At 41.2% G+C, this 12560-nt stretch overlaps 1 protein-coding gene across 1 annotated transcript in view; it reads left to right on the top strand.

Annotated features, from left to right (window-relative positions):
- Positions 1 to 12361, top strand: part of CMIP (c-Maf inducing protein) — a gene marked incomplete at its 3' end in the record, with an annotated part of 30732 nt that extends 18371 nt beyond the window's left edge. Inside the window, exons 9-16 of the mRNA XM_009573681.1 lie at positions 2926 to 2991; positions 4068 to 4094; positions 4561 to 4609; positions 6070 to 6177; positions 8753 to 8869; positions 10316 to 10456; positions 11418 to 11465; positions 12215 to 12361. Coding sequence (XP_009571976.1) covers positions 2926 to 2991; positions 4068 to 4094; positions 4561 to 4609; positions 6070 to 6177; positions 8753 to 8869; positions 10316 to 10456; positions 11418 to 11465; positions 12215 to 12361 — 703 coding nt within the window. The remainder of the gene's footprint in view (positions 1 to 2925; positions 2992 to 4067; positions 4095 to 4560; positions 4610 to 6069; positions 6178 to 8752; positions 8870 to 10315; positions 10457 to 11417; positions 11466 to 12214) is intronic.
- Between the last annotated feature and the right edge of the window lie 199 nt (positions 12362 to 12560).

Raw genomic sequence — 12560 nt, 5'->3', positions numbered from 1 at the left:
TGGCACTTCTCATGGCTGCAGCTATAGATATGTTGCATCATCTGTTTCCTACAGAGACCTGGTAGGTAAACAAGAGACTTTCAGATGCATCTGAACACAGGTCAGAGTTCTGTGTCACTGATCCATTAAATTTGTCTGTAGGTCAGAAACAACAAATAGTCTTGTAGAGAGCCTTAATTAATCAAAGCTTTAGTAAAAGAACCCAGAGAGCTCCTCTTAGAGGTGCTACGTCAGAGGTTTCCTTGACTTATTTCAGTTTATATGACAAGCCCCATCCTCAGGTGTTTTATGATACTCACTTTACACAAAGTGGAAAAACAATCCCTTGTAATGAAGTCCTGGTTCATGTCTTGCTGTTCCGAGGCACTAAACAAAGTTTGTCATCTTCCTTATTTGTTTAGTGTCTAAGCACATAAGGGTTTTTTTGTCTCTGGAAAGAACCTTGTGAATGGGTGATCACAAAGTGCTCTATCTGCGATGGACTCATGCTCACTTTAGGTTAGTGTAACACCCCTTACCTCAGAGTTGCTCCTAATTTAGACCAGAGAACGGAATTCTTGACAGTGGAGAAAATGAGGCTCAATGGCTTCTAGTGCAACTGGCATGGGCATGAGGTTTCTTTTTTGGACTACTGCAGCTTCACATGCGCTATTCTTCGTGCCTCAAGTGCTAAAGATAACAAGAGCAAAATAAACAAGTTGTGTTTATTAGGGGACATAGCCAAGACTCTCAAATGTTATTTGTTTGGTGTTTTGGAAAGAACCAGCACTGAGATTTTTGCCTGGCCAGTGCCACCTCAGTTGCTGAACTGCATGCCTTTAAGCCCAGCCTTGTGTACCTAAGTGCTTTTACGGTTGTTTAACAACTGCGGGTGGGGGAGGAGACCATCTCCCTGAACTCAACACGATGTTGTGGTTCTTGGCCTCTTGGTAGAGGGATTTCAGGAAATGACTGGAAAGTACATACTAGGATTATCTGGTAATGCACCCATGAAAAGGGCAGAAGTACTCGCTGAAGTTGCCTACTGAAATTATAGGCTTTAGTTTTGTGCTAGGTTGCACCTAGCATGGGAAACAAAAGTGTCTGTATTGAACTTGGGACTTTTGCACAGCAGTATGCGAGAAGATCTAGTAACCCATCCCACAGTGCTTTTGCACGGCATTCATCTGTTTTTTAATATGTTAAGCTACCATCAGATCATAGTTGCTCTTGTGGATTGGTTACTTGCATGAGATGTTATATATTTTTGTAACCTGAACTCATACTACTCTTGGGCGACTGATAACTGCCTCCCTGGTTGATTTTTACATCATGATTATCCCTTCAATTAAAATTTCTCTGCATGTTGTTTTTTAAGAATACTGCTCATGCACATAGGTTTTCTTTGTGTCTATGAACGTGCCTTTGTGGACTGTCCAACATCATGTGTATTATTAGTTTATGGAAGTCTCTGGTTTATGTGTTCAAAAAATGGTTGAGACTTTTGGAAATTGATCCTCTTCAATTTCTCTGGGCTAGAATCTTCTCTTTGCAAATATTGCATTATTTTGGAACCCTTCCCGTGCATATGTTGTCTGTTTCTAATGCTATCAGTAGATACTGTCCATTTGAGAATGTTACACTTCGTTCCTTCCTAAAGAAACACCATAGTTCTGTGCCAAGTTTGCAGTAAGCTGCAGCCAATAATCTGGCTTTTAAAACTGAAATCCAAAGGGTAACAGCAGTAAGAGGAGACAGTAGGCTCTTCTACATTGTCTTCTACAGACATCCCAAGGTGTTTCATCCCGTATGAGATTTACCGCGGTTTCTTCTGTGTGTACTCATTGGTACTAATTGGAGTGAGAGTGGCCTAGCAGGCAGTGCCGGGATCTGGGCTTTGGCTGGTGTGTTCTGTGCCCCGTTTTGGTGCTGACTTGCCAAATTCTCTTATCTTCTGTGTTCTTCACTTCATCCATCTTACAATGATTGTATGCTTTGTGCAGAGCATTGGTATGGCAGTTAATTAGTTCTAACTAATCACTAAATGTTTGAGATCATTTGAAGGAGAGGGGTGGCAGTGTGCAAAGTGCCATTCCTACATGAGAAGCTGTACCTGCTTCACCATATGTGCTCGAGCAGCTGGCATTTTGCAGGCAGATAGAGATGATATGCTGCAGATTAGTTTGTGCTGACCAGTGCATGCTGTAAAGCAAAACGTTCTCTTTATCCTAGTTCACATGAGCATACCCTTATGGATGGCTCCTCATAGAAGGACAGTTCTGTATATTGACAGCAGAGATGAAAACAAAATGCATCAGCTGGGATCTGTGGTGCTAACGCAACAGAGAGGAGACACTTCTTACAGGGTCCACTGGTCTGAGCTCTCAGCTGTGATAATCCTCATCTGTCCTCTTTCATTCTTAATAATTTTGACAGTGCTTCCTTCTCTAGTCTCTTCCCTCATAAGCTAAGAGCTTTGTACTGTTTAAACTGACCCATTCCTTTGTGCCAGGGTCAAAAATGGGGGGGCTGGGGGTGGGGGTGGTGTCTGTTTTTACAAATGGGCTTATGTCTTATAGAAAAAAAAAATTCCAATTAAATGCAGAGCAGAGCTGTAAATAGCAATGGCCTGGTAATTGCTGTACCAACTTAGATGAAAGTATTACTTGGTGATTAAATGTCAACAGGTTTCATAAACAGCGAATGTCTTTAAGTTGACATAAAGAAGACCTCTCTGGAGGTCATTATAAATACCAGATTTATTGTGCCTCAGTGGAGAATGTGCTGAAAATGGAAAAGGAAATGTCACCATAGATCTTTAGAGTGTCTCAGTAAAACAGAAGGGTTGTTGGTGCCTGCAGTAAAAAGCTTTTGACTCCTTGAACTAACTGTTGACAAACCATATTCAATACTTGGTATCTTATTAATAAAACGATCATTTTTCAGGTCAGACTATGATGACTGGAGACCAGCACTGGCCAGCTTGCTTCAACCTATCCCATTTCCCAAGGAGTAAGTTTGCACTGTCTTAGTATTTACTGGGTTATTCTTGTTACTGTTGTTTTATGGGGAAATACAATGTCAGCTAAAAACTGACAGTAATAGGAGTTTTGTGCCTCTAGTATTGATTTAGAATCTAGAGTTGATTTTGGCTGATGCAGAGGGATGCAAAGACTTTCCCATCTTCATCTTCCTTCCCCATTTCTCCAAGATGATCCTGAAGAGAAAAATGGTTAACTAGAGACAGGCAGACAAGTAAGGAAGGAAAGCTGGTGAGGAGGAGAGTAAAGTAAGAGATTTAGTGGAGGAGGATGCTTTACTGGCGTCACAAAGACTCGTATCATTTGCATTAAATGAAGAAGTTACCCTGTGCATCAGCCAAGCTCCCTCAGAAACCTATTAATGAACAGTAGTGTTTATAAAATGCAGACCTCCATGGACAAACATTACAACCTATAATTGTACAATTTGCTAGCTTATCACATCCCCTAATGACCTGATGTCTTGAATCAGAGAGGTCTAATCCTCCGTGCTAGGTTACCTGGGCTACAGCAAGAGCTTGGAGACAGGCAACAGAGACATCATTTACCCAAGTCAAACGTGAGTCCTGGGGGAGCTGTAAACCGTACCATGATGCAAGGCACTTCACAGAATGACCATTAATTGCTTTATTGATGTATGATGTTAATTAGTTGTGACCGTACCTTAATTGCATTGCAATTAAAGAATTCACCTGGCTCTTGAAGGTAGCCAAAATTCTATTTTAATTATACAGCTGTATTGTAAGTCTTTTACTTACTTTCTTCTGACCCAAAGCTCCCACTGACGTTAGTCAGACCCTTGTCTAATACAGGACTCAGACTTGTTCCAAGTGATTTATTTTTCCCTTCATTTTTTTCCCCCCTACATTAGTGAGGGAGACTTTACCTGATCTTTTTTGGAAAGATTATTCTTTTTGTCTTGTGTGCTGCAGTTGCTTAGCAAATCCTTTTATTATCTGGAAAGAACTGAAAAGTGTTTGTTTGGTTTTTGGTTGCCCCCCTTCTCTCAAATCCTCATGTTCTTCTCTTTTCTGTTTTAAATTTCAGGGCTCTTGCACATGAGAAATTCACAAAGTAAGTTTGTGGGGCTTGTTTATTTTATTAAAGGGGGTAATTACTTAAAATACTTGTACTAGTCAATAATAGCAATGATGCATTATTCAATATTGTCCCTCTAATGTTTTTTATCTGTGAGAGGCTGGGAGCATGTTCTGTTAGCAATAAAAAGATGTAGTTTTCTTTGTAATTTACTGTGACGGCAGGAGCCCAAGGACTAAAGACACTGGATGCGGATAGAATTTGCAAACCAGTTTGGCACTGCACGTCTCTGAAAGCTTTTCTAGACTATTGTGAATAGACACTGTCCTTGGCAATCACTTTTAGACCTCATATTTCCTTCCTGTGGAAACAGTTCAACTTGTTTCTCTCTAAAATGCATGAATATATGTTGTTTAAAGTGTAATCTAAGAGAAATGTGACACTTGTGTGAATACTTCAGCTAGCAACAACTTATTCTTGTCCTTTTAACTTTTTTTTTCAGGGAGCTGAAATACGTGATTCAGAGATTTGCAGAAGACCCAAGGCAAGAAGTGAGTTCATTGCCAGTTTACACAGAGTGTTAATTGGAGGGTTTGCAAGTATACTTGTCCAGAAGATCTCTCCTTAAGTAGTTTGTTTCAAAACATGGTGTGGTTTTGCTGTTCTTGAGTCTCTTAGGGAGTAATAGCCACTCAGGGCACATGGTCTTAGTATGAATTGTTTCTTGCCTTATGTATAAACATGTGTTGTGACCTCCTTGTCTGGCATCAGTTGATGTCCTTGCTCTGCAGTAAACTGCAATCAGCAAGATTTTTCTCACTATGTTGAATCTCTCCCAACTTTTCGTCTTCCATACAAAAAAAAGGGAAGCAAAATCCATGAATCCATACAGCTTATAAAATAACAGGTTTTATTTAGCTGTGTTTCAGTTACATTGTGTGCAAATGACCGTAATTCTCATGCATTAGCAGGAGAAAGGGGGTAGGAGGTGTGTTACCGGAATGGGTGCGTAGCTGTAGCCTCATGGTGGCTGACTGCTTCATAGCTGCTCATGTAGCTTGTTCAACATCATCAGCTTTGGCTGAGTCAGAGGGAACCTCTCATCCGCATTAATTTTTGGTGTTGGCATAATGGGAAGAAAGCTCCCCCAAACTCTGGTGAGGAGGCTGTAGTCATCCTTGTCAGATAAGAGAGACCTTCTTGTCTTAGAATGGCACCAGGATTTCATCTGTCACTAGTGTTACATGCCCAAAGGAAAGAACATGGACTCTACCTCCCCCCCACCCCCGCCTCAAAAATTGAAATAGAACATCTGTCTCTTCAAGGAGGAAAAAAAAAAGGAAAAAAAAAAAAAGAAAAAGGAAAAAAAAGCTTAATTATGACTCCTCTGTTAAACTATGGGACTAGATACAGTAATCTCTACAGTGGGCCAAATTTAGACTAATGATGGCTCGCTGGTGCCAGTTCTTCTGTGCAACTTCTGTCTTACGTATCCCTGTTGAATTCTCCTTATGGACTTCCTTCACCCTGACTCTGGTCAAGTTTTATTACAGCAGGAGTAATAGGAATTTTTAGTGATTGGAATGAGCAAGCCATCAGCCACTGCATTTGGTATGCAGATCACATCAGAAGTATAGACACACATGCTGAGAGGATGGGGGGAAAATGGCAGAAGCTCAGAAATTTGAGTCTTTTTGTTTTTGGGTTTTGGTTGTTTTTTTTCCAAGTGAAAGGAGCTGTTCTAGATTAAAGCCATTTTGTGTTTGATTTGTGTAAAGGGAATGAAAAAGGCCATGCAATTAGCAATGATACAGCTTCCCTCCTTGTCTATACTGAAAAAATGGATTCTGTGAGTGGAGACTTGCCTGCAGCTCTGTAGGTTGGAATATTAACCATGAAATTTCCAGCAGTCCCCGGTTTTGCAGAGTTACTTATTTTTGGCCCAGTGTGGGAGACGCTGGTGATTATTGGCAGGAACTGTAACCTTCCCAATGTCTTCACTTTTTGGCAGGTTCACTCATGTTTGCTGAGTGTGCGGGCCGGCAAAGACGGCTGGTTCCAGCTCTACAGCCCTGGAGGAGTGGCATGTGACGATGATGGAGAACTGTTTGCCAGTATGGTATGTGTCTGCAATAATGTGAGTTTAGTAACTTCTTTGCAGTAAGTAGCTAATGCGTAGTTGGCAGTAACAAGATTTACTTGCTTTTGTCAAAAAATTATCAAAATCATGGTTCTGTAAACCACAAGTGTTTACCAGGAAATACAAATCTTTGTATCACCAAATCCATTGAACTTCCTTGCAATCGCAATTTGGTTAACGTTAGCTTTCTCTTTTTGAACTTTGGCGTGTTTTTTCATTGGTGATGTAATGCACAAAACCATGCATGTATATATGTGTGTGCATATGTATGTATGTATTTTTTTATTTTTAAATATGTGTGTTTGTGTATCTGTATAAAAAACTCTCAGAGAATATGGAATACTGGCAGACAGGGGAGACAGACTGTTCTGCACATCCACACCTATAGTTTTCATTTATAGGCTACCCTGGAATTTAAAAACAACAGTAACATTGAATTAATCAAAGGATGGATAGATGGATATAAAAATGTGTTAGCAGTTTCTCTGCCCAATTACATTGTTGTGGGGAGGTATAATTAGAAACCAGCATTCCATTTCCCGCAGTTATTTCTTTTGTAACTCTTAGAAGGACTAGACAGAAAATAACAGGTTTTAATCACTGATGCTGGCACTGTCTTCCTCTGCAACCTGGGTCAAGTCACGTAGGTCTCACTGTGTCTTAATTCTCCATGTAGCAAGTAAGATGGAGATGATATTACTTCCTTTCCAGGGAAAGGGGAAAAACATTTGTTGAAGTTGGCTGTTGGGTAGACAGCGAAGTGACTGTCAGGGGGATCTACACTTTGTGCATCTCCCACATGCAGAACATTTTGGGACATAAAGAAGACGCATATCTGTCTATACTCTTCACTTAAATTCATATGGATCAGATACAAATCAGATACAAACAAATAATGGACAGAGACTGTTCACAAAAGGTTTCATCCCTCTTCACTGATTCTATGTCTTTTTGTGTTTGAAAAGAAAATTTCTTCAGAACTATATAATTTCTCCTGAGAGCTTTTGTGGTCCAAGATATTTATGAGCATCAGGAGATGGCGTGCATGAGAAAGCACAATGCTAACACACATTAATATGCAGTACTCTGTGCCCTTTGCAAGGATGTTGATAAATACTTAAAGAGCTGCTAACGACTAACCATAAAGTTTGAAAAACATCCTGTTCTGAGATGGACCTTGCATTAGTGTTAGCGTCAGTATTTTCTGTCGCTCAAGAAAACCTCCAAAAAAGCTTAATGATAACTCCATGAAATGAAATCCTTTTTGTCTTGAGGCTTACTGTTTTTAAAGGCCACCTGAGCTGATGGATACTTAAGAAAAAAAGATTTCGTGTTTTTCTAAAGGCCTTGCTGGTAATGAAGCCATGAGGAAGAATTGCATGGTAGCACATGATCCGCATAGAATTGACCCCATCATGGCGTGGTTGCAGTATTTTCAGCAGTATTGAACACAGTCCAGGCAATACCATGAACCAGGGGGACCATAAAACGTATTTACAAGCTTAGTGTAGAGTAGTACTGATGTTGAATCTACATAATGGAGCTCTTACTGCCCAGGTCATTGGAAACTACAAATTCTCACATAGTGCTCTGCCAGCAAGCTGGTGAATCAGCCGTCTGGACCATAAAATAAGACTTTCAGCTAGGAACCCAAAATTCTCTGCAGCTAATGTCTAGGGCTTTTAAATGGGAAAGAATATTGCCAACCTTTTTTGTGAGAAGAGTGTCTTATATTTGATTTGTACAAGAGGCTTTGCATTTTTACCGTAGGTGTTACTATGTGATACCATCTGATGCTTTCTGGAGCTAGGAGAGAGTCTGCAGGACACAGCTAGTGGACTCGAAGGAGTCTTACTCAGGCGGTGTTCTCAGCATTTCTTTCCTTGCAGGGAAAACTGAGCAAAAGGGAAAGCAAGATAATGACCCAAGAGCACGAAAGCACATGAAGTCATCTCTGACTTAGGGCTTAGGACTGCTGGATTTTCTTAAGGCGCTCCTTCCTTTCCCAGTCAGCTCCTGTCTGTTCATTCTGAACAGGTGATTTTGTCTGTCACCACCCCTTAACGAAGGCTAGTGTTCAGCCAGCAGATTGCCAGCACCACTGCCTTTTACCTAGACATCCAGCCCACACAACCCTGGCTCACCAGCTGGCATTTCCAGAGAAACTGAACCGCAAACAGATGCGAAAGCAAAATCTCCTGTGGTTCCCCTGGGGCTGGGTTCATCATGTTACTAGGGATGGGGGCAATTGCACAGCTGCTCTGATGTTTCCTGGGGAGCCTATATCAGGCCTCTGGGCTGTCAGCTGAGCTCCTTTATGGAGGAAAACTACCCGCTCCCTCAGATCTCACTAGGCATCACCTTTTTCAAAAAGTCACTTCCAATCAGCAATAAAGCTGTTGAGAGACTGCAACCATAATTGCAATGAGGGCCTCCTTTTCTTTAGGTTTGTTGCAAATCCTTACATTTGTTTGACTGTGTAACAATGTCCCTTCCAGAGGTATATGTATTTCTTAGGCTTACCCCTCTAATTTTAGCTCTGTTTCTCAAATAGGTTCATATTTTAATGGGATCCTGCTATAAAACAAAGAAGTTCCTGCTTTCACTGGCTGAAAATAAATTAGGACCTTGCATGCTACTGGCTTTGAGGGGTAACCAGACGATGGTAGAGGTAAGCCCTAAACATACGTAGTCATATAGGTTTACGAGCAGTACTCAGATTCGGTTTCACACTGCCTTTCCCAGGATTAGATCTAGTGGAACTAGAGAAGCCGAGTTCAGGTTTGTGTCGTATCAAACACCAGCAGTGGGCAATCAATCCTCTTGATTAAGTGGAACGGAATATTGTTGTTCTGCAGATATGAGTGTGAATTACATGAAAGGTGGGAGCAAGAATTTTTGGAGAGAGAGATTGTTTGCTATAATTCAGTTGGAGAGGCTAAGATGGGAAATGAATGGCCATGACGGTATAGGCTGTGGTGAGGGGTCAGAATTCAGAACCACAAGGCTTTTCCATGACTAAATGCCTGTCTTGTTTTGCCACCTGCAAAATGAGCAGTGCACAAGAAGTGCATTTACAAAACCTTGTTTACTTGCATTAATACACCTTTTTTTTGTGCTTGTGATTGGTAATTTTTGTTGCACTAATAGTTTATACATATTTTTCTGGGTTTCTTTAGAGAAGTTTCTTGATAAATGTAATCATATATTTTAAATGGAAATAGAGGGTGATTAAATAGGTGGAAGGAGTTACAATTTTTCATTGACTTGGATCTGTGCATGCAAATTTAATCCAGTAAATAAAAGAGTGTGCTGCATGAATTTGAATATAATGTTGCTTGATTTTTTTCATTTAAAATAATTAAAATTATGGAGGGAATAAAAACTTTGCATTTTAATTGCAATGGCATGATATGTAGCTGAAAGGGGGCAGCTTGTGTCCTAAGCCCATGTGACCCACTGGAATCATCCCTGGTGTCTAACTTGCTCCTGGCAGCCCCTTGCCCAGGGGTGACTCAGGCGTGTTCCCAATGAGATGGAGGGTGTCCTGGCCACAGCAGCATGCTCCCAGCACCATCTTCTCTCAGAGCCTCTCTGGCCTTTCCCCATCCTGCCTCGTAGACTGGATGCACTTCACAAGCATTCTACTTGCACAGAAACCCCAGCACTTAGGGACAGAAAATCCAGCACTTAGGGAACTGCTTGGCTCTACTGCTCATGTGTAATGTCCCAAGTTTGCCAATCTGCAGTCTAGCCGGTGTACCTGGGAAATACTGGATCGATTGTACCTGTTCTGAAGAGGGCTGTGGCATGAAGCCATCTTCCAGGACTGATGCAAAGTAATTGCACCTCTCAGTCAGAAGGAATGAGCCCTAATGGAAGACAGGATAGATAGGCTGACTTTCAGAGATTAGAGTTCATTCTTTACGAATAAAAAATTGGTTTCTTATGTTGGAAGGTCAGTAAATGTTGCTACGATCCTCTAATCTAGCCTGCATAATGCATGCTCTAAAAACTTACCCAGTAATTTAAACTAGCATGCCTGTGTAATTAGGATATTTGGAAGAAATTGAACGTAAGCACTGCAGTGACCACTCTTCTTTCATTCTGCTGCTAGATTTTGTGTTTGATGCTGGAATACAACATCATCGATAATAACGACACCCAGCTCCAGATCATCTCTACCCTGGAAAGCACAGACGTGGGAAAGAGAATGTATGAACAGCTGTGTGACAGGCAGAGGGAGTTAAAAGAGCTGGTATGTCACCCTGCATGCAGTATTGCCATAGCACATTGTGGCCTGTACTCTCCAGAAATGGAGGTACAAAAGAAAGATAAGCAGGGTGTGAAATTCCCAGTTAACAACAGGATGGGAGCAGTATTTGGAGGATTTTACTGTGAATATATATATTGTGTGATATTTACTGGTGTGTCTAATCACATACTATGTTTATGAATGATATTCAATAACCTGCTTAGAATCTGTGTGAAAGAATAAAGGTGGAATCCTGCTGTCTTAAGATCTTACAAGTCAGCTTGTCAAATTCTGCCACCTTTTGACATATGAGTAGCAAATGGTTCTAGTGCTGGCCAGCATTTCTTAATGCTTTGACATTCACAGCATTTCACTGAGATGGTCTTTAGGTCTAGTTCTCAGAGCTAGAGCCTATGAGAAAAAGATTTTTTCCTGATTTTTAAAGACAGGATCGACAGATTGAAGATAGATGTGCTCTCATTAGCACTTTTTCACCTATGCAAACATACCCACAATCTTCCTCTTCCCTCTTTCACATTTGTATTTGTCTTCTTTAACCCCTACTCCCAGCCTGAAATGTATATGCTTTGTTTGAAGTCAAACAAATTATTTTATCAGCTGCGTGGTCTCAACCCCTTTGCTGTCTTAGTCCAGCATTTTAAGGCTGTTTCCTTTAAAGTGAAAGTAACCAAATAATGGCATGCTGAATCAGGCAAAATGCTGACCCATGGCACGAAGACCACTAGCTGCGGTTAGTGGACGTCCCCTGGGTAGCAACAGGCCTGCATCTAGCACACTCAGAAAAAAATCTGCCAGTGCAGAAAAAGCAGGGAAGAGGTGGAAGAGCTGGCAGGGAGCTTTGAAATCGGAGCAGGGTTTGCTCTAGTGAAGAGCTTGCTAAACTTCAGTTGGTCTGAAATGTAGAATAGCAGCTTGTTTGACCAAAATATCTTCTCTCTTACAGCAAAGAAAAGGTGGTCCCACAAGGTTAACACTGCCATCCAAATCCACAGTAAGTTAATCATGTCAATAGAAAAACAAGCTTTCCATATTTAAACACTTGATTTATGTTTGCCATGTGGCACAGCGGTTTTGGTCAGTCAAGAGAGGAGCCATTCCACTTGCTCTGTCAACACAACTGGAGTTTACACAAGTAAGGGCACATCTCTGCTCCTGGGTCTGTGCAGCAGTTGCCAACGTCAGTACAAGCATCAGACTGTTAGATTTATACTGGAATTTACAGTAGGATCTAATGGTAGATTTGGGGAAAGAAGTTTGCATTAAAAAAGCAGACTTCACAATGTCCAGTTCTGGATCTTAGACATGAAAGTCTGAAAGAGACCCACCGCTGTTGCAGTTAAGCCTGGTGTAAACCCAGACTAACTTCACTGAGGCCAGGTAACGGTCCTGAACACAGTTCAGACCTAGAACTTGCAGGGGAATCTTCATTAAGTTAAAAGACCCATCTTTGACATTTGTTCTGACACTGAAGCCTTCGTGTCTCATAAGGATACACACGCAAAGAAAATTTTTGTCCTAATGTCTGGATACATTTTTCCCAGGGTGTGTGAAGCAATGCTGCCACAAGAGCCCAGCTGCTTGCCAAACAAACAGAAACTTCTCTGTGTGGTTCTCTATTACTGTAAACAAGTGGTATAATTGTGCAACTCTTGCTGGTTAACAGTATCAGTGACACCGCTGCAGATGATTGCAGGCTGAGGAGTCAATAATCTTGCATATCAATCTGTTGTTTGCTTTCAGGATGCAGACCTGGCCCGCTTGCTAAGCTCGGGATCTTTTGGAAACTTGGAAAACCTCAGCCTGGCCTTTACCAATGTGACAAGCGCTTGTGCTGAGCACCTCATTAAACTGCCTTCACTCAAGCAGCTGAACCTGTGGTCAACTCAGGTAAGTGCTTTGCAGACTGAAACTCAGAGCAGGAACCAATGCTGACTAATTCTGAAATTTCACGTTACGTCAGCACGAGAAAAGCATGTGAAGAGGCTTGCTTAGAATGAGTTTGTCCTCATGCTATTTTTACAGGGCCTTTCTATGGTCTAGCTCATCTTGGAGGCTGATTTTTCTTTTTTCTCCTTTTTTTTTTTTT

The sequence above is a fragment of the Fulmarus glacialis genome, unplaced genomic scaffold, assembly GCF_000690835.1.
Source record: "Fulmarus glacialis isolate BGI_N327 unplaced genomic scaffold, ASM69083v1 scaffold49242, whole genome shotgun sequence".
NCBI classification, from domain to species: Eukaryota; Metazoa; Chordata; class Aves; order Procellariiformes; family Procellariidae; genus Fulmarus; species Fulmarus glacialis.
The sequence above is the reverse complement of the archived record's forward strand: the minus strand, read 5'-3'. Positions and strand labels throughout refer to the sequence as shown.